The sequence below is a fragment of the Octodon degus genome, unplaced genomic scaffold (assembly GCF_000260255.1).
Source record: "Octodon degus isolate 3935 unplaced genomic scaffold, OctDeg1.0 scaffold00033, whole genome shotgun sequence".
Taxonomy (NCBI): domain Eukaryota; kingdom Metazoa; phylum Chordata; class Mammalia; order Rodentia; family Octodontidae; genus Octodon; species Octodon degus.
The window spans coordinates 14,106,702-14,128,286 of NW_004524609.1; the positions used below are offsets into that span (position 1 = coordinate 14,106,702).

Below are 21,585 nucleotides of genomic sequence, written 5' to 3' on the forward strand. Positions count from 1 at the left end.
GAACTGTGGGGCAGACAACTGCTTGGAGAGCAGGGTGAGGGGGACAGCTGAAGATGCTGGGAGAAGGCTGTGGAGACCCCCAGGAAAAGCCACTGGTGACCTGGGGCTCAGGGCCCAGAAGCACTGGGCTTGATGCAGGTAAAGTATCTTGAAATGGGGAGTGGTGGTGCTGCAGGACACAGGTGAGAGACCTGGAGGCTAGAGCTGATGACCAGTGAGTGGGCTGTGCGAGAGGATAATGAGGTTTATTGAGCTGGGGGCCTCAGCCCCATCTTCAGCAGGAAATGAGAAGCTAGAAGTTAAGACCTAAACAGACTTAAAACAGTTTGAGGAAAGCAGAGGCCAGTGCCGGTGGAGAGTCCTGCCCTCATCCTACACTGGCCCCAACCAACTATGTCTCCTTACCTCTGGGGACTCAGTTTCCCCATCCAGAAGGAAAGTGAGGCCCACACCGGCTTCAGCAGTGCTGCCCAGGGAAGGGACACTCTTTGGCTTGGAAAAGAGGGGAACCTAGTGACTGTCACTCCTGAGCAAGCGTAGACAGCTGCTGAGCAGGGCTGTGCAGCTGCTGGGAGCCTCCGTGGGCCAGAGTGGCCCGGTGCAGTTCTTAAAGGCACAGGAGGATGCAGATCCCAGGGAGGAACTCAGTCCCCACCACCAAGGGCTTCTTCCCATCATTCGGGGAGGGGGCCACATAAAGTGGGGTGGGGTGGAACTTTCACTCAACAAAGTTGCCATAGGGCTGGGTCTCCTAGGGCAGCTGAGCAGAAAGACCTTGGGTCCAGGGCACCCACAACCAGGCCTGCTCAGCAGGGGCTGCCGTGAGCCCAGCTGGAGAGAGGATGCCTGCTCTAACCCTGTCCTTCTGCCCTTCCTAGCTGGCCAGCCACCCGTGACCCTGCCGCCCACACCCAATGCAAGCTGGCTGGGCGAGGGGTTCGAAAGCCCCTGGTCAGAGAGGTCACCGTGTGTGGTTGGTATCATCCCTGTCATCTACTACAGTGTCCTGCTGAGCGTGGGGCTGCCTGGTGAGTAGGGAGCTGAGCTCTGGGGTTTCAGGCTTGGCTAGAAGTTAGGGTCCTCCTTCAGTGGATGCCCATCCTCTATGCTGGCCCCTGGGGCCCAGGATCATAGACTCCAGCTCCCCTTTTGGCCTTACGAGGCATTCTGGATCACTGGGCAATGAAAAGTAGAAGAGAGTGAAAGTTCAGGGCCAGCAGGGGTACAGTGGCACATGCCTGAAATCCCAGCACCCAGCGGGAAGAGGTAGGAGGATTGCCTTGAGTTGAGGCCATCCTGGACTGCATAGCAAGATCCTGTCTCGAACAACAAAGGAAAGGCTAGCTGGGCCTACTGTGGGCATCTCCCCAAGCCTAGCAGATAAACCAGTGCCTATGTTCAGGGAAGCCTCTCCTGGAGGACACAGAGCACCTGACAATGACCTGGAGGGGACAGGTAGGCCATGGCCGGGGAATTGGACAGGAAGGTTAATACTGAGCTGCTTAGCTGAGGCACAGGGGGTGATTTCAATGTTTTGTTTTGTTTTAAGTGCAAGGGGCATTTTAAGAAAGATCTGGACAGGGGCAGGAGAAGCCAGCACTGGCGGGTAAGGAGGGACAATAAAGCACCTCAGAAGGCAGACTCTGAGGGTCCCTGCTAATGCCTCTGTTCTCTCTCTGGGCCCTCGGTCGCCATCAGTCAACCTCCTGAGCACAGTGGCCCTGGCCCGTCTTGCCACCAGGACCAGGAAGCCCTCCTACTACTACCTTCTGGCGCTCACGGTCTCGGACATCGTCATCCAGGTGGTCATCGTGTTCATGGGCTTCCTCCTGCAGGGTGCCGTGCTGGCCCGACAGGTCCCCCAGGCTGTGGTGCGCACAGCCAACGTCCTAGAGTTTGCTGCCAACCACGCCTCCGTGTGGATCGCCGTCCTACTCACAGTTGACCGCTACAAAGCCCTGTGCCACCCTCTGCACCACCGGGCCACCTCGTCCCCTGGCCAGACCCGCCAGGCCATTGCTGCTGTCCTCAGCGTGGCTCTGCTGACCGGTGTCCCTTTCTATTGGTGGCTGGATGTGTGGAGGGATGCAGACCTGCCCAGCGTGTTGGACGAGGTCCTCAAGTGGGCGCACTGCCTCATCGTCTACTTCATCCCTTGTGGCATCTTCCTGGTCACCAACTCAGCCATCATCTTCCGACTACGAAAGAAGGGCTGGAGCGGGCTGCAGCCTCGGGTGGGTAAGAGCACAGCCGTCCTCCTGTGTGTCACCTCACTCTTCACCCTCCTTTGGGCCCCGCGGATCTTTGTCATGCTCTACCACCTGTACGTGGCCCCGGTCCACCGGGACTGGAGGGTGCACCTGGCCTTGGATGTGGCCAACATGGTGGCCATGCTCAACACCGTGGTCAACTTCAGCCTCTACTGCTTGGTCAGCAAGACTTTCCGGGCCACTGTCCAGCAGGTGATCCACAGCATGCCCCTGCCCTGCACCCTGAGGTCACGGCTGGAAGGGACAGTGGTAAACCCTGTGCTGCTGAAGCCCTTAGAACTCTCCAGAGGGGCAGAACTGTAGAGGAGGGGCCCAGCCAGGGAGTTTGGGGGGCCTAGGGCCACATGTCCTCAGGCCCTTGTGATCGTGCTCCGTAAATTATCAGTCCCTGACTTTGTAATCTTGGCCAGGGGAGAGGCTCCTCCTTCAGGGCTGGCTCCCAGGTAGAGAGAACTCAGTCAGCTCTTAGGTTATTTTCACCGGCTCTTTCCACTTCCTGGGAAAAGGACAGGGTGCTGCAGGCATAAGCTGGTGGTAGCCAGCCACTGCTGTGGGCATTCTGTGAGGGGCATTCGCTGACACAGGATCAGGGCTAATGTTGGTTGGCTGAATGAATGAATGAATGAATGATGAATGAATGAATGAATAAAGTGATGGACAGACACCATCTTCAGCCCAGCTCCTCTCCTGGCACCTTCCTCTCATTCTCTGAATTATCAGTTTCTCTGGCTTTCAGCAGCAGTCCTGGGGTTTGTAAAGAAAGCTGTTTGCGAGCCTTCTGTGGCCTTCACAAGCCAAGTATATTTGCCCTAGCAACGGGAGGGGGGAGCTTAGAGGGTGTGCCACAGGGTGTGGCCTTAGGACACACAGCCCACCCCCAACCTGCCTCACCCATCCTAGGGAGACATAATTCCCTAGGTTTCAGACATCTTGGTCTGATTTTGCATCACTTCCTGCCTGGAGCCAGTACAGGTCTGGGGGCCACAACAGGCTTCAGGGCTGCAGGTCACTGAGGACAAAGGATGCAGCCTCTCAGCTGAGAGGGAGGATTTCGCTCAGGGGCCCCAGACACCAACCCTCCCAGGAGCCCTCTAAGTCCATCCCCCAGCAGGAAGTTCTCTTCCTTCCCACAGGGCTAAATGAGGGGCTGGAGGGAAGGTGGGAGCGGCTCTGCTGGGCCCCTCCCCAGCGTCTCCTCTCAGCTCCAGCCTTGGGGAGGCAGCTGCTAGGGCCTAGCAGATGGAACTCCCACCTGCTCCAGCCTTGGGTAAACAACTAGCCGCAGGAGCTGGGGCCCCTTTCTGCTTCCCGGTCAGGCTGAGCTGACCTTTTCCCTGAAGAGGAGGCCAAGGCCTGCCCCCAACCACCCACCCACCACCTGGTATCACAGACAAAAGAGCTGGTGTGTGCCAGGGACACACCCGGTGCAGAATGAATGCCCTGGCTTTCCCCCTTACCTATTTCTCCCCAGAGCTGGATATCCAGGCAATTCCTGGCTCCAAAAATCTCCAAAAAGCAATCTTAGGTGCACTTGGGTCCTGGTGCTCTCGGAATGCTTTGCACTACGTACAGCTCTCCAGTCCTGGGCTCATCCAACATGAGGGACTACGAGCGTACTTCCCATCTAGTAGATCACTTGCTCTGTGACGTGGTACAGTCCCAGGTACTTGGGCGGCTGAGATGTGAGGCTTGCTTGGGCCCAAGAGTGCAAGACCAGTCTGAGCAATGTAGCAAAACTCCGCTTCAAAAATAAATAAATATTTATACACGCAGGTCTAATTTATACCACTTATGAGTAAAGCCTCTAGTTGTATCCATTTACCTATAAAGGCCTCAAGTTTGTCGCTCTTTATAGTTGAGTAATACTCCACTGTATAAAAATACCACATCTTCTTTATCCATTTCTCAGCTGATGGGCTTTTGAGTTACTAAAAAAAATTAAGGTTTACTGAAAGCAAGCGCTAATGTTTCATTATTTGACCACCCATATCTGTTAATCTGAGCAACAGGTTTGATGATGATAAAAATAATCTGACAACCACTGTTAATTTCCTATTCTTGTTTCGAAATTCTATACTGTATGTATTGTTGTAGGTCACTCTGTTTCTATCTTTGTCTTTGCTATTTGTTTTTGTTATAGTCTTTAAAATAAATTATTGAAGAAAGAAAACCAGATAGGATCAACTAAAAATAAATAAATTAAACAGAATGCATTAGGTAACATTCCCTTTTTATAAATGCAGACATTATCACTTTGATAAGCAAGTCATTTAAACATATTTTAATCTGCTATTGCTTCCTTTGTGCATTTTTTTTATTAAGCCCTCACTGGGCTTCTAGAGGGCAGGAAAGACTGTTAACAGTTTCCATTCCTCCTTCCTTCCCTCTCCCTCCTAGCCCCCACCCCACATCTGCTGAAATATCCTACCTAATGTACATCCGTCTGGAAGTCCGAAGGTTCTCTCTCCCAGTCCCTGATTTGTCTGCTGCTCTTGCTTTGCCCTTGACCTTTTGTTAACACTGAGGACAGCTCCTGGGCATAGGGGTCTCGTTCTTCACAAGCCTATGGATGGCTTTGCTGGTTTGGCAGTTGGTTGGCAAATCGCTTTTCAGACTCTCTGTATATTCATTTTCTAAAGCTTTCATAAAAAATACCACAGGCTGTTGGCTTAAATGACAGAAATGTATTTCTCATGACTCTGGAGGCCCAAGTCCCAGAACCCAGTGTCAGCAGGTCGGCCCCCCGGTGAGGCCTCTCTCCTCAGCTTGCCCATGACCAGCTGCCTGCTGTCTCCTTCCTGGTATCTCTCAGTGCCTCCTACTCTCTCTTTGGAACGCCACCAGTCACTCTGGATGGGTGCCACCCAGACAGCCTCATTCTAACCTAAAGACTATGACCAAAGACAATGGCATTTTGAGGTACTAGCGGTTAGATCTTCAACATATGAATTTGGAAGACATAATTCAGCCCATTGCATCGTGGGTAAGTTGAAATGTTAGTTTGGCAGCAAATCCAGTCTTTGGTGAAAGGAACTTTTTGTAGCTTTGAATGGAACATCCCCCACCGTTCTCTTCTCCCTGGTTGTTGTGGTTGTGGCAAGATTCAAAGACAGTCTTTTCAATTTTCATTCTGAGATTCTCTCTGTCTCTATGTCTCTCTCTCTCTCTCTCTCTCTCTCTCTCTCTCTCTCTCTCTCTCTCTCTCTCTGTGTGTCTCTGTTTCTCTCTCTGTCTTTCTCTTGTTTCTTTTTGCAGAACTGGGAATTGAAAACTAGGTTACATCCCTAGCCCCATTTTTTTTTTTTTTATTTTCAGACAGGGTCTCACTAAGCCGCTAAGTTGCCCGATCTGAGCTTGAACTTGTGGTCCTCCTGCCTCAGCCTCCAGAAGTGCTGGCATTACATAGTCTCTCTCTCTCTCTCTCTCTCTCTCTCTCTCTCTCTCTCTCTCTCTCTCTCTCTCTCCCTTCCTTCAGAGACAGGCTCTCACTGTGTTGCCCAGGCTGGCCTCAGACCCCCGGGCTTAGTGATCCTCCTGGCTCGGCCTCCTGAGCAAGTGGAACTACAGACTGTGCTTCTTTAACCAGTTTAAGCTTCCAGGCCCTTCCCGAGTACCTATCTTAGTTATTCTCCGGCTGGCGCTCTTACCCTCTTTCCCAGAATTCTTTGGTTCACTTTGTTGCTTCCACCCTCAGTTACACTTCTCCCTGTTGGTTGACCAGGTCTACACAGCTTCCTGCATACTCTCGCAGCCTGGTGCTCACCCCAACTTCTATCTTTTCTTCTTTCAGATGAGTAACAACCAGCATACTCTCCTTTTTGGACCATGCTCCCCACAAGGTGTGGCCTCTGCCCTTCTGCCTTCTTTCACTTGATCCTCCCCCTTGAGGAGGATTCTGCTCTCTCCCCTGCCTCTTTTCTCTTGGTCTGACTCAGTCCACTTTCTGTTATAACAAAACACAGGTCATTTATCAAGGAGGGCGGTCTCCTGGGTGTGATGCACAAGCTGTGGTCTCAGCTACTCCAGAAGCTGATCGAGGACAATCACAAGTTCAAGCCCAGCCGGGCCAATTTAGCTAGACCCTGTCTCAAAATAAAATAGAAATGATTGGGAATGGGGGTTCAGCTCAGAGGTAGGTGCTCCTGGGCTCAGTCGTGCTGGCTGCTGGGATGTCCAAGGCTGTGGTGCTACACTCAGCATCTGGTGAGAACCTTCCAGATTCGAGCCCAGGTCCCTTCTTGTCATAAAGCCACAACACCCTCCTGACCTCATGCAATCCTTATCACCTGACAAGGTTTGCGCCTCCAAATGCCATTAACAAATGACTTTGGGGACTAAGTTTCCTACACATGGACTTTTAAGGGTCACATTCCAAACAGCATGATCCAAAAAGGAGAGTATGCTGGTTGGGGGAAAGGGACTCACGGCAGTCTATGGCCTGTTCCAGGGACTTTCACAGGAGCTCAGCAAAGGGTATGAGAGTTCTCAGCTACGAGCTGCCGAGGCCCCCTCCTCATCGCCACGCTCCAGCCTAGGGAGCGGCCTGGCCTGGGAGGGGAGAAGAACCGTGTCGGGCCCAGGGACCAGGCTTCTGCAAAGATGTGCGGGGTCTGCTCGCAGCCGGTGCCCAGGGGAGGGGTCACCAAACGGCAAGATTGTAGTTTCTGAATAAAACATGGAGTCTCTCAGATGACCGGGCCGTAGGCAAGCTGGAAGGGACAGCGGGACTGTCGGGCATCGGCTGCAGTGCCATGGAAATGCCCACCCTTCTCCCTGAGCTCGGCCTGAGCCCGCTGCGGATCTTGCAGCCCAGCCCTATGGGGTGACAGCAGAGGGCGCTGCAGGATGGCCAGATGGATGAGCGGACCCTGCAGGGGGAGAGAAAGCCTCTAACTGAACACACAGGAAGATCAAGGAATGGTGGAGGCTCACGCGCAGGGGCAGTCACTGGGAGGGAATCTAAGCTGCCCGGCAGCTCATCCACCCTGAGCCTCTTCTACCTCCTCCACGCTGGTTTTGGCCAGCCCGGGCAGCAGGGCCCTGCCGTTTTCGCCCACCACCGGTAGTTTCCCGTGTGGGAAGGAGGAAGGGCCGTTTCATCCACCCTCTGACCGCCACCTTCCTCAGCAGGCTCCAGCCAGTGCCTCCTCGTGACCTCCCTACCACTTGGTTGTCAGTGACTCTAGGCTTCTGCTTGTCCCACCCCAGGCCATTTCTGCCCAGAAGCTGCTGCAGCCCAGTGGCTCCGTTCTGGCAGCAGCCGGGCATTCTGCCCTCCAAGGAAGTTTGGGCTCAGCAGTGGCCCTGCAGGATGGGGAACACCGCCAGGAAGGTGAGGGCGAAGGAGGTGCCAACCCCAGTGAGTCAGGACAGGGATGGGAAGGGGATGTGGCACCTGACATTAACCCAGAACTGCTCCCAATGCCAGTGCTGCCACAAAGTAGGAGTCCTCTTCCTGCTGCCCCATCTGCACCAGCCCTTGCAGTCTGCAGGCCCCAGCATGGCAGCCTCTGAGATGCCTTGGAAGGGCAAGCACAGGTCTGGGGCTGGAATTCATGCAGGGAAGAAGGGGTGCAATCCAGTGCCCAGCTGAGATGCTTCTCACCCCCCCCCCATCTAACCTGAAGTCTTGGCTTCTATCCAAAAAGCCTGGGGGGATCCCACCTGGGTGGTGTGGGCGGCTGCCAGCCAGGCCCCTTACCCTCTCTTTGAAGGGGAGCTGAGGCATCCTTGAGTTCTTCCTGGAGAAAGTAGACTTGGGCCTGACAGCCTGATTACTGCCCTAGCTTTGAGCCACGCCTGCTCTCCTTGGCCTCAGTTTCTTCCCTCTGGGCTGTGGAGTGGATAGACAACAGGGAGAAGGCAGCTTTATCTCCTTCCACAGGCCCCGAGCCCTGAGGCCTTATCTGCCCAAGCCCCCAGCCTGTGTTAGGGCCTGGGTGTCCTCTGGCATAGCAGGATGAGGAACCCGCTCTCCTAGGGATGTGGAGGGGTCGGGGAAGGAGGCAGGCAAAGAACTCTGTGGTGCCAGGGCTGGGCAGGGCCGCCTGAAGAGTTCCTGCCACACTGAGCAGCCGGCCCCTGAGTCGGGGACCGTGTGCGGTATGGGCTGCCTGGGCAGGAAGAGTCCTTGCTCTTCCCAGTGCCCACGTTCCTGGAGCTGAAGTTCCACCTTGGGACACAGTCAGCTCTGGGGCTACCAGTGGGAAAAACGCAGAAGGGATTTTTTCTGTCTTCCACTGAAACTATGTTAAGACCCAGCCCTCTTGAAGGAACCACCAGGGATGCTTGTTGGAGAAGGTGGGTCACCTCATCCACACTCTCTGGCCCAGGACTTGCTGGATGAACTGGTCCTAAGGACAATGGTTTGCTTTTATCAGCAGTGCCTGTACCCTTTCCCAGGACCCAGGGACAGTTCTCCAGACCTTGGCCTCTCACCCAGGGACAGTCCCTAGGGAACAAAGGGTTTTGCCTGTTTGGCTAACCGGCCCTGTTGGCTGACGTCTCCCACTGAAAGGAGCAGAGCAGCCAGATCCCAGAGAGCCCTGCTTGGCCTACAGCTCGCTTCCCCACCACACTGCATGAGGCCTTGGCACCCTGCAGCTCCAGCTAGGGCTCTTCTGGCCTGCAGGAGACCTGATTTCCCTGGGAACAGCAGGCCCTTCAGAAATTGTCCAGCGATCGCCTTGCCCAAACATGCTAGTCGATCTGATTTTAGTCTGTTTTTACTTCCTTAACTAGGGGATAGCTTTTCTAGAACCTTCTGTACCAACCCTTGGGGAAACCACAAACTCAAACCGCTACCCCAGGGTATCTTCTCCCAGTGGCTCCAAACCATGAAGGCACTTGTAAACTTAAAGTGAAGTAAATATACATCAGCTGCTCTGGAACTTGATGCAGAGTGTGCAAGTGGCCCACGTTCCAGGTCCTTCTGCAGCACAGGTGTCCATGTGACCTTGAGAAGGTCAGTGCTTTGCTTTTTCTTTCTATTCCTTTTTTTTCCCCTTTTCTTCAGTACTAGGGATTGAACCCGTGGCCTTTTACACTAAGCTACTTCTCCAGCTCCTTTTCCTTTGAGATAGTGTTTCACTAAGTTGCTAAATTACCCAGGTTGGGCTCTGACTTGTGATCCTCCTGCCTCAGCCTCCCAGAGTGCTGGGATCATAGGTGTGTGCCACCAGTCACAGTTCTCTGAGGTTCTGTGTGTTTATACGATTTCTTTATATAACAGCAATACCATATGAAACCCCTCCCGTTCACCCCCTCCATCCCCCATGTTGCCCAAGTCAGCACTGAACTTCTCACCTCAAGCAATCTTCCAGCCTCAGCCTCCTGTAGTCTGGGACTACAGACAAGCTAGCCATGTCTAGTCTTAGGGTCTCTGCTATTTTGTCTGTCAAATGCAGAGGTTGGCCTTAGCCTGAAGCTGTGGTCACTATGGTCCATCACTGAAATCCTTTTCTGATGAGGCACCCGGGCTCCCTGGACAGGAGTTGTCTCCTGGGACCTTGCATTAGCACCTCTGAGCCTGGCACTGGCCTCCAGTTTTCAGGGGCCCCAACTCAAAGAATTCTAACAACCAACCTGAGAGGAGGTAGTTATTATCCTCCTTTTACAGATGGACATACTGAGGGTCAGAGCTTGAATAGTGTGCCCAAAGAACACAACTAGTCAGCGGGGGTGGTGGGATTCAAACCCAAGTCTATTTATCTCTGGGTTCTGCACAACTAAGTGTCATGTGCTAGGCAGAAGATGATGCGAGAGCCAGCAGAGCTCGGGCCCAGAAGGGTCAAACCAGCGCTCTACATGTCCAACCACACATAAGCACAGACACCTTTATTTCAGTGCTTAGAGTCAGAATAGAATGGTGAGCTGGGCATGGTAGTCCATGACCATAATCTCAACACTCTAGGAAGCTGAGGCAGGAAAATCATCCAGGTCAAGCCCAGCTGGGTAATTTATTGAAACTCTGTCCCTAAATAAAAGATAAAAAGGGGCTGGAGATACATAACTCAGTATGAAGGCCCTGGGTTCAATCTCCAGTACAATAATAACAATAATTTTTTTTTTAATGATGAGCTATTTGGTATGGGCAGAGTGCAGAGCCTTGTGGGTAGGGGAGCACAGAGCCTTGTGGGAAGGAAATAGGGATGTTGGTGCTGGAGGAAACGTGGAAAGGTGGGTCAGGGCTGGCACTGCCAGTCCAGGTTCAGCAGGCTGGGCTTCTTGAGGTTTCCAGTTGTGCTCCAGAAAGCTCCTGCTGGTGGCATTCAGGAGGTTGGACTGATGGGCCAAGAAACTGGACACACTTAGTAGGCTGCAGGGGGCCGCATGGGGGGGCGACCAAGATGGAGGGCAGCAGAGGCCTCCTCAGGGTACCCTGAGTTTGGAGGAGGCCCATGGACAGAACATATACACCCTCTGTGGCCTCTGGACACTTCCAGGGAGAAGGAAGGTCATGCAAGGGATCTGGAAGAAAGAGAGGGTGTTGTGCACCCCAGGCTAGCGTGTGAGCCCCTGCTCAAATCTCAGCCTGAGTTTCCAGCACCAGTAGATTAGAGGCTACAGTTCCCCTCCTCTGCTGATCACCTGTACCTAAAGGGTTGGTCCTGGGTCTAGGGATTTTCTGGGTGTCCCTCCATGCCCTAGACATGTACCCCAAGGTAGCCTGCAGGGCAGTGATGGTCGGGTTGGGCAAAGAGAGGCGCCACCCTGTGGTGGTGTCTGGAGCCCTGGCCTCCCCCACTCATTCTCCCCTCACTTGCTCTGCTTCCAGTGCCACGGAGGCGCCACGCCTGCTCTTAAAGGATTCGTGTGGCTGCATGTGAAGAGGCTGCTCCAAACCACCAACCACATCGGAGCTCAGTCCAGCGGCCTGGAGCCAACCCAGGCGGTGATGTCAGAGGCCTACACCACTCCCCGTCTCTGAGCCCTTCCTCTGGAACTAATCTGGGATCATCTCTCCTTAATCTTTAAGTCTCTTTATTTTTTTTTATTTCTCCAGTGCTGAGGATCAAACCCAGGCCTTGCACACAGTGGACAAACACTCTACACTGAGCTCCACCCCCAGCTGGGGCTTCTGGACTCCTAACCAGCTTTGCCATGCTCCCTACCTCCTCTGATCTCCGTGTAGAAATAAGAGCAAGAACGCAAGGAGAACCCAACAGGAACATACAAAGGCTGCTCATTCATAACTTGCCGCAGCAAGAGCGGCAGATGCTGTCACTCAAATTCAGGAGTGATGCCAAGGCAGGATGAAGAGCAGATTTTCAAAATGGGAAGGAGAGCGGGGGAGATAGCTCAGTGGCATAAGTGCCTGGCTGACATGTGCAAGGTCCCAAGTTCGATCCCCAGTACTGAAAACAAACAAACAAACAAAAAACAGCAACAATAACAAAAATCTTCTTTGGGGCCTAGGAGATAGCTCATGCCATAAAAGCTGCCTGACAAGTGCAATATCTTGAGTTCAATCCCTAGTACTGCAAAAATAAGTAAATAAAATTTATATCAAAGTGGAAAGGAGACTGTTTTAGGTATTCCCGGCAGGATACTGTTGGCTGGGGAGCTGGAAGAGGGGCATCCTATTTTATGCACCAAGGGACATATTTGGCATTTGCTTGGAAATGGCATAGACTGAAAATGAGAATGTGGCAAACTCTTTTGTCAATCAAGGCCTGGCCATGCGCACTATGTGCCACTGGGTAGCTGTTTGGCTTCTTGGGCAGCTGTTAGAGCTCATAGTCTGACTTTCTGTAAGTCTGACTTAGATGGTGGGTTGGCTAACCAGGCCAGGTTCCAGTTTCCATAGTAACAGGCTGGCTGCCTGAGGGCGTGACAGTAGGTACAGTTTGTTTCCAGCATTAGGTGCTGCAGCTTAAAGGCCAGCATTCTGTTTTGGGGGGAGGCGTACTGGGGATCAAACTGAGCCACATCCCCAGCTCTTTTTTTTTTGAGACAGGGTCTTGCTAGGTTTCCTAGGCTGGCTTCAAACTTGCGGTCCTCCTGCCCCAGTCTCCCCAGTGTGTGGGATCACAGGTGTACGTCACTACACCTGGCCAGGATTCTTTTTCAGTCTGGTCTAGCCAAGCCCATTTGTACAGTCAGTCACACCTACAGCCTCGGAAAGTCAGACAAGCAAATTGCGAAGCAGACAGGTCAGCTCTCTTAGCCAAGGTCATGGAACTAGGACATTTCAGAACCTGGCCAGGAAGCCACTGGGTCTGGGACCTCTCTTTGCTTCTCAGGCAGACCCTGAGGCTTCCAGAGGTGAGATGTTTGCCGGTTCAGATCTGCCCCACTCCTGTCCCATTACTTTCAGCATGGCCCCAACAGGTATTTATTAAGTGAGCAAATACAGATTTTTATGATGCTACCGAGGGAACCAGTAGGAGTGCAGAGTGCAGACCCAGGCTGAGAAATACTTGTGTGGTTAGATGCACCACGCTTTCCAGAAATGCTTGCGCATGCTGCACTCCCAGTGCTTGGGAGGCTGAGACAGGAAGATCACCAAAAGTTTGAGGCCAGCCTAGACTACACAGTGAATCTCCACCAAAAATAAATAAATAAATAAATAAATAAACCCACCATGCTCCCAACCACCTGTTCTTTGGCTTTGTGCAAGCATGTCAGGCCCTCAGTGGGAGCTCGTATGGCACTATTTTCACGAATTGGAGATTAGGATTGAGTCTGACCCATCAGGGAGGCCAATCTGAGGAGGAGGACGCGGAAGCTCGAGGCACGCAGCAGACGGAAAGCCAAGATGGCCCCATGGTCTCCATCTCTGTCCCTGGTGTGACTCCCAGGACTCCATTGTATTTGTGAAATAGGGATTTATGGAGTTGGGAGACTTGTACCGCAGGGACAACAAGTGTCAGTGCGAAGGGGGAAGATGCAGGGGTGACCTGGCTGTTGGTCCTGCTGTGTGCTGTGTTAGCCCAGTAGCCCTAGGTCGCCATCTGTCCCGAGCCCTAGTTTCTACACTGGGAAGCAAGACACTGGCCCAGGTAACCTAAGCCTATCTATTGTGATCCAGATTCTTTGGAGCCCCAGGGAGGCCAGGATTAAGGCCAGCTCCCCGGGGTAGTTCTGGTCAGGTGGATATGGGTGGTGCCTTGGTTCTGAGGGAAAAAGAAGCCGAAGAGATCACTTCTGAATGTGGCCTTGTTGTGAGCAGACTGTGGGGCTTTCGTTGCACACACCCCCATCTCCCAGTTCCTCTGAGTATGAGCCAGGGATGAAGGGCCACACCCAGAAAGAAGATATCTGGTGAACAGGTGCGGCTGTTGATTTTTCCAAGGGCTTGGTTCTGCTTCCTGCCGTCTGAACACCTCCCCAGGACGGTGGAGCAGAGGGGTGGTGACAACCTGATAAAGCTGTTTCCAACCTTTCTGTTTTACCTGGTGCTGTGTAGCAGAGGAGAGAGTCCAGGGAGGGGAGGTGACAGGGCCTCCCTGCCCAGTCAGAGCCCTTCCACTGCCCATCATGTAGCTGCAGGAGATGGGCTGGGCAGGGGTCCTGCACACAGCCTGGAGCATCTCGGCTCTGTGCTCTTCCATCACCAGCATCCTTTCTTTCTTCTTGGCTCAAGAAAAGAGTCCGGCACGGACTTGGACCCTGGAAAGCTAAGGAAAGAAAATGTCATGTGGCTGGGTGGCAGCAGGAGGAGGAGGAGGTCAGAAACAGAGTAAGTGCTTGAGGATGTCAAGAAGGAGTTGCAAGGGGGATGAAGGGGTGGACACCTGTCTAGAGGGCAAAGGGCTCAAAGGGAGCAGGGTGAGAAAATGCAAAACCAGCTGAGTCACACCGCTCTTTGGGTAGTCGCTTAGAGCTATGTCAGATCAGGCAAAGGACTACAGTTGTTTATTCGTGCTTAATGGGGGGGGGGGGTCCTTGCCCACAGGCCTCTGTCACTTCTCCAGGGTTCCAGCTTCTGGGCCTTTCTTGATATCTATATTTTCCTGAAGCTCTTCTATCCCTGTTGCTGCAAAGGCCTTCCAGGGGCCTAGGATGAATTTCTCCCTCCCAGCCCCTCAACCTCATCCCTTTCCAAAGCTTCCTCTCAACTATGCTCCAGCCAAGCCTGTGGGTTGACCACCAGGTTCCCAGGACCTTGCACCAAACTGACAGACTCTGTGACCCATGCCCTCAGGACATATATATGGCATGCAGATGACATAAGCCATCTGGCATATTGGATTTATTTTGGGGGGGACTTGGAAATTCAGGGAGGGGTAGACACACCCAGGCATAGAGATCTTAATGCCTTGGCTATGCTAAATCCTGTCCAGTTGGCTCTACAGTCAAGTGTCTGGGTCTTACAGAAATCTGAGGACTGCCTGGGCCTTTTGTCCCCCAGCCTTGCTGCCCACCAAGAATCCTGCCACACCTTTTGCTGCCTTTTATAGCTTCCCTGGGAAAGGAAAGGCACAAGATCAGAAAGACAGCTTCTAATGAGAGTGCTGTATTAGGGTACATGAATGCCAAGAGAGGCTGCCCCTCTTTAATCCCCCCAGGGCCTAAAGCTCATCAGCACAGGGAAGTCCAAGGCGGGGTCTGCAGTGAGGTGGGACATCAGCTCCGCTGGGGTTGGACGGAGCATGAGCTACACGAAGGATCATTTTGCACTATTGCACTCCAGGGTAGAGACCCTACAGCTAAGCAAGCATTTTTATCATGTGGAGACATTCTTGTGTAACTACACAGGAGACAGCCCCAGGAGGGGGGCAGGAGGCACTGGGCCTTGGGAGAAGCTGAGAGCCGCCTCAGGGAAGCCCTGGAAACACATTAAAGGCAGATCCTCCAGGAATCGGAACCAGCTGTTGAGAGTGGCTGAAGATGAAAATTGATCATATATGTGGAGGCAAGACCAAGCCACAGTGCCTAGAGCAGCCAAGCTACTGCAATCTCCAGAAGGAAAAAAAAAAAAAAAAGAAAAGAAAAAGAAAAAGAAAAAAAAACAAAGAAATCCTGCCTAGACAATTTCAGTAGTTAGTTGCTAGGCAACCTTTTGTCTCAGGATATTAACTTTGCAAATAAACACCCCTACTATGATTGTTCAGTCCTCTTTTCTCACCAGGTAGAAAAGCCTCCACCTGACCTTAGTCTTGCATCTTTATTTTCTACATCCCCTCATTCTTTCTCCTGGGAACCACCAAGAGCCTTACAGGTCATGACAGCCAGCAGACAAGCGAGAGTCCAGCCTGAGATGGTGGCCAGAGGCCCATGGACAAAGTCTTCCTGCTCACCACTTCCCTGCCCTCCCCAGTGTCAGGTCACCTGTGGGATAAATCAGGCACCATCTGGGTGGCAAGAAGAGGGCCAGGGAATGACTGGGGAGTGAGCTGCCTTTCATTCACCCTGAAGTCTCACTGCCCAGGCCTGCTCTTCCCTAAGAGTAAGCAGGTGTTAGGAAGTACATCTGGGCTTTTTGGAGGTGGATCCCTGGTCACAGGGCCAGGCATATTTCCCTTGGGGCAGTGTGCTCTGCTCAGTATTAAGCCTCTGGGGGCACAGGGTCCAGTTTCCATGAGGGAAAGGAGCTTAAGGGGGAGGCAACATTTCCTCTGTGTTCCTAGATCCTTCTCCTGCATGGATGCAGCTGGGCCAGGCATGTCAGGCACCCCACTGTGGTTGGGTGGAACTAGGTAGGCAGCTCTTTGGCTGAGCACAAAAGTCACTTTAGCTGTAAAGGATGTCACCCTGGGCTCTTGGCTAAAATCTCCAAGCACTGTGAAAAACAGAATTCTGAGACTGTCTCCATAATCTCTGTCCCTGGGTATTACCCCCATAGCTCTATTGCTGTGCATATATTTACAGTCTGATTAAGGTCACTAGTTAGCTGATTTTCAAATAAGGTCACCATTTGGGTGGACCTGACCTAATCACATGAACTCATTCAAGGCAGACAATGGCTTGAGCAGCAGAAGGCAAGTCAGAAATTTTAAGCACAGGAAGGATTTGATGCACCTAAAGATGTGGAGGTTGTGAGGTTGCTATGTGGAAAGGATTTGAGAGCTGCCTCTCAGAGCTCCAAGAGACCCTCAGCCAATAGCTAGCAAGGACCCTATTCCTACCACACAGGAACTGGGATCTGAGAACAACCTCAGGGAACTTGGAAGTAGATTCTTCCCTAGGGCCTCTGCTGGGAGCTCAGAGAGGCCCATACCTTAATTTGGGCCTTGGGACATCCCAAGCAAAAGAACCAGTGGAGCCTGCCTCAAACTTCCAACCCCTAGAACTGGGAACTCTTCTGTGGGTGTTATCTTAAGCCGCTAAGTTGTGTTATGTAGCAATGATACCTAAATCAGATCCCTGCAGCATGGAGCTTCCACAGCATGTCTGTTCAGCCCAGGGAAGGGCAGCATTTGGATTTCGCCCTCAGGCTGCACTCTGGCTATGCCCCTGCTCCCCACAGAGGCAGCAAAATCTCATCCAATCAGTCACTGCCGCAGACCTAAGCTCCTGTGATTAGGCTGGAGGCCCAAGTCTGGCACAAACTAGTTATGGATGGGCCAGTCACAGGGAACAGCTGGGTTTCTTAGGCCTAGCTACAGGTTTCCTATATGCTTGTTTCTCTGCTAACATGTACATAAACTTGGTTGCTTTTTTTGTTTTAATTTTTTGAGATTAGGTCTTGCTAGGTAGTTCAGTCTTGCCTTGAACTCACTATACAGCCAAGGTTGACCTTGAACTCATGGTGATTCTCCTCCCTTAGCTCCCTGAGTTATTGGGATTACAGGTATGTGCCACCACAAACCCAATCTTGTCCTATATTTCTGCCCAGTTTTGATACTGTTGTATCTTCTAATCCTTGGCAAAAGCAAATTCTTTTATAGCAAGTTATTTAGGTAGGACTTCCTAATGGAAGACCCAAATTACTTTCAAATAATCCCATAAGATTCAAAATGATTAGTTGTCTTTTAGTTCCCTGACTTAAATGTTTTGATTTCATCCTGTGGCAGAGATGCTTAGCTGTTTACTAAAAGTCCTCATCCTTTTAGTGTTGCTGTCATGGAGGATCAAAGACTACATTTCCCAAGTGTCCTTGCAACTAGGGTAGTTATGTGACAAGTTTCCACCAATAGGATATAAGCCTGAGAGGGCACACTCTTGAGCCAAGGCCAGAAGAAACAAGAGTGTGGCATCCATCCTTTCCACTCTCTTCTGCTAGCTACATGTAGGTGACAGCAAGACCTGAGGGCAAAAGGGAGCCTCAAGATAAACAGAGCCCAGGTCCCTGAATCACCATGTGGAGAAAGTGACTGGCCAATCAGGAACAACTGCTTTTCTCTGTTGTGTGAATAATCAGTTCTACTATATATCTGGGGATTGTCATTACTTTTTAGCCTGCCTTTATAAGACATCCCTCTGCTTCCTTCTACCTAAATCACAATGCACAAGATGCTGACAAAGCTCCTGGGGTGAAACCCTCCAGCTCTCCCCGTATTTCACTTTCCCTGGCTGGCTCTTCTGCCTGTCTTGGTTCACACTGTTTGCTTGCTCTGAAGTCTGCAAACGCAGCCAGCCTGGGCCACCATCCATCTGCCGTTGATGAGCGCCTAGCCCCAGCAAAATGCATATTTATTCTCCCACACATAGGGTTCTTTTTTCAGCAAAGGTAGTGAGTACAGCAATATATTTGGAGATCAAGCTGCTATTCAGCACATGGTTCCTGATTACTCTGGGACACATCCAGGGAGCTCACGGCTTCAGCCTCTACTCCCCAAGCTGGAGCCTCCAGAGGTTGTCAGAGAGGTGCAGGGGGCAATGGAGGGGGAAGAAAGCCAGAAGGAGGTGACAATGCTCTCAGAAAGCAATTAAGCATTGCTTGGTGGCCTCAGGGACAACCTCAACTTTTTGTACTTTTCCTCCAGGGAGGCTGAGGAGCAGGGGAAGAAAATATTGTGGCTGTAGTTCTTGAAAACCCTGCTTCATATTGTGGCATTGAGAGGACAGAGAAGCTCCCTGCAGGAGCCCTACCCTGCCACTTCCTGCCCCAGTGCTCCCCCATGGAGACCCTCAGAATAAAACCAGAGTGGGGGCCCCAAATACCAAAGAACCTCTTGCCATCACTCATGTCTCAAGCATGGCTCTGGATTGTCAGCCCCAGCACTAAGAAAAGAGGCTGGACTGAAGGTTACCAGTAATCAAGCCAGAAAGAGGCTGTTGTCCCCACTAAGGCTCCCAGATGCCAAGGCCCAGCTCCTCTGAAAGGTCAGAGGCCCTGGACATAATAGAACGCCACGGCCCATCCTTCCATGGGCTCCAAGAAGACCTTGCCTCAGCAGTTTCCAGCACAAATTTGCTGTTTGTTTGAGTCAGGAAATCACAGGCTGCAGACTCCCCAGGGGCCCAAGAATCCAGCCACTGGCTCCTCCTGTCCTTGCGTGAGCTGGACGGTTAGATGCACAGAGCAGCACCGAGGTTAAATTACAACCTGACCTGGGCTGCCTCTCAGATGCCAAGACCTTCAGGGAGGGTCAGTGGGTAACCCGGTCTCTGCAGCCCTCTCACACAGCGGCCTGGGTGGGGCAGCTCTGCCCCAACTCCAGGCAGCTCTTTGCCCCAACCCTGAAGTGGTGGTGACAGGGTGGATGTATCACAGGAGTTTCAGTGAAGACAGCTTCTAATTCCTATATCTCCATGGTCCCCCACCCCCAGCCTGGCCAAAGTTCTACCTACCTACTCTAATCTCTTCTCTTCACCAAGCCTTTTCCTCTTTTTCTGAGACAAGGGTTTACTGTATAATTCAGAATAGCCTTGAACTCTTTGGACTCATTGTGTAGCCCTGGATGGCCCCAAACTTCTAGTGATCATCCTGCCTCAGTCTCCCCAGTGCTGGCATTACAGGCAGGTACCACCCTGTCCAGCCTGTTCCTCTTGTCCTGCCACTTATACCTTAGGGCTTTGTTCATTAGTTCTTTCCAAAGTCCCCTCTCTCTATCTACCTCGGTCCACTCCGTGCCTAGTTTGTAAACACAGCTGACCTAATCCCTAAATTCAGTCCCCCAGTCTCCTCTGGAAAGCCTGGGTTTGACAAGTGCAACACCCAGGCTACCAGGTGACCACAGGAAACGCCAGAGTCCAAAGTCTTCCCAGGACTGATAGCTCCGACGCTCCGGGGGCAGAAATAACCTGCGCCTGCTGCCCTTTACTTCTTGGGAGTGACTCAGCGAGAAGCCAGCAGATAGACACATGCGTCTGGGGCGGCATCTTGTGGGGAGACTAGGGGACAAAGCCAGGCAGGGCCTTAGGTTGTGCGTGGAGAGGAGCAGGGGCTCAGCCTTACTCACAAAAGCACACAGAGTTCGCCAGACTCCATTTCCACTGAGGAGCCAGGGCAAATCAAAGTGTGCATGACAGACTCAGTTGGCAAGGGTGGAAGAAGGCACTCGGAGGCTTGACCAGGACCTAAGCTGAGGGCTGTTAAGCAGTGCCTGCAGAGTGCACCCAATCTTTCTTTTTTGCTGGCTCAGCCTGCCCTGGGGGCGGGGCTGACCAGGCATGCGGTGCCAGGGATCTAACTGCAGTCCCCTGTGCCTACCTAAGCTTGTCTAAGCAGGGGGTCTGACTTCAGACCACTGAGCTGTCTTGCTGGCCCCCTTGCACCGATTCTTTGAACCAGCAATTTGACTTCCAGCTATGCACATCCATTTATGAGATGATTCCCTTGTGGTGCTTGTAACAGTGACAAAAGATGGGAGGTTCCCTTTTTATAGGACTGGGTCCACACTCGGGCTGTGTCCCCATAGATACAGTGGGCAGAGCAAAGGGAGACAGTGAAGACTTTGGAACCACGTGGTAGATAAATTGTGAAGAAGAAGAAGACTAGGTGGCTGGGCTAGAGCACGCCTGTGATCCCAACTTGTTGGGAGGCTGAGGAGAGAGGGTTGCAAGTTCAAGGCCGCCCTGGGTAACTTAATAAAACAGGCTGGGTGTGTAGCTCAGTAGAGCACTTGCCTAGTGTGCAGGAGATGGGAGGAAGTGGAGGAGGGAAAAAACAAGTAAAGAAAAACGGCCAACGAGCTAAACAGGCTGCGGGGCTGGCTGGCCACTAGGGGGTAAAAGACCACGTGCATGCCGGCTGCTCATGGGCTGTAAGGAGGTCTCTGGATGGCTAAGGAAGAGACTGGTTGCCTTGGTCACCTAGGGACAATTATTTCCTTTATATACATTTCTTTTTTTTTATTTTTTATTTTTTTATTTATTACATTTATTTATTGTGTGTGTGTGGCCAGCTCAGCCCACCAGGGAGCGCGCTGGCTGGCATGTGGTGCTGGGGATTGAACCACAGTCCCTGTGCTTTGCCAAGCTTGTTTCAAGTAGGTGCTTTAGACCACTGACCCATCTCTCCAGCCCTTTATATACATTTCTGTAATTAAAATTTTGCCCAGGCATGGTGGCTCACACCCGTAATCCCAGCCATTGGAAGGCTGACGCAGGAGGATTACACAATTAAGGCCAATCTGGGCTACACACAGAAACTTTATCATGAAAAAGCAACAAAAATCTTTTTCAACTGCTATGAGCCTGCTACCTATTAAAAACCTAAATAAATAGAAAGTATGAGGTCGGCACAGTAGCTCAGCAGACTAAGCACCTCCTTAGGCAAGCACAAGGACCAAATGCCACCCCCCCCCTCCAGCTAGCCACCAAGAGCTGGTGTGGTGGTGCACGTCTGTAAATCCAGCACTGGGGAGGATCACTATGAGTCTGAGCTATGTAGTGAGACCCTGTACCAAATACATAAAAAATAAAATAAAATAAAAAGTATGTGCGCCCCAGCTCTGGAATGGAAGTGATATGATCCCAGTGTTTTGTTTTTCATGGATCTTTTGTTTTCGTTTTTAAGATCCCTTCTTTCTGTACTGTCCATGCTGGTCTTGAACTCCTGGTCTCAAGAGACCCTCTTGCCTCAGCTTTCTGAGTAGCTGGTATTTTACAAACGCTTCCCTTTGTGCTGCCACATGCAATCCTTAGGACCATCTGGGTATTTTTTAGATTAAAAAGTAAAGGCTTTAGCCAGGTGTAGTGACACACACCTGAAATCACAGAACTTGTGAGGCTGAGGCAGGAGGATTCCTGTCAGTTTGAGGCCAGCGTGGACTACATAGTGAGACCCTGTCAACATCCCCCTCCAACATACACAAAAAAGAGGCTTAAAGAAGCAAGGCAAGAGCCAGGGTGATAGCTCAGTGGTATAAGCACCTGACTGGCATGTGCAAGGTCCTGAGTTCGATCCCCAGTACTGCAAAGAAAAAAATAAGAAGAAGAAGGGAGGCAACTTCTTGGAGGTCTCCTGGTGCATGGTTGAGCC

The 21,585-nt window shown here is 51.9% G+C and overlaps 2 protein-coding genes across 2 annotated transcripts in view; one reads left to right on the forward strand and one right to left on the reverse strand.

Moving 5' to 3' along the window:
• Btbd17 (BTB domain containing 17) overlaps positions 1 to 21,585 on the reverse strand; it is a gene marked incomplete at its 5' end in the record, with an annotated part of 63,744 nt that overhangs the window by 12,177 nt on the left and 29,982 nt on the right. The window contains one exon of the mRNA XM_023714124.1: positions 13,667 to 13,891. Coding sequence (XP_023569892.1) covers positions 13,667 to 13,891 — 225 coding nt within the window. The remainder of the gene's footprint in view (positions 1 to 13,666; positions 13,892 to 21,585) is intronic.
• On the forward strand, positions 54 to 2,963 carry Gpr142 (G protein-coupled receptor 142). The gene is made up of 4 exons (XM_023714016.1): positions 54 to 143; positions 176 to 182; positions 879 to 1,028; positions 1,699 to 2,963. Exons 1-4 carry the CDS (start codon positions 54 to 56, stop codon positions 2,571 to 2,573), a joined length of 1,122 nt encoding a protein of 373 aa, XP_023569784.1. The 3' UTR covers positions 2,574 to 2,963.

Bases quoted from the DNA above. Each gene is read 5' to 3' on its own strand.
- Gpr142 (XM_023714016.1), top strand. From the start codon at position 54: ATGCTGGGAGAAGGCTGTGGAGACCCCCAGGAAAAGCCACTGGTGACC. The intron at 1,029-1,698 runs GTGAGTAGGGAG...GGTCGCCATCAG, and splicing joins GCTGAGCGTGGGGCTGCCTG to TCAACCTCCTGAGCACAGTG.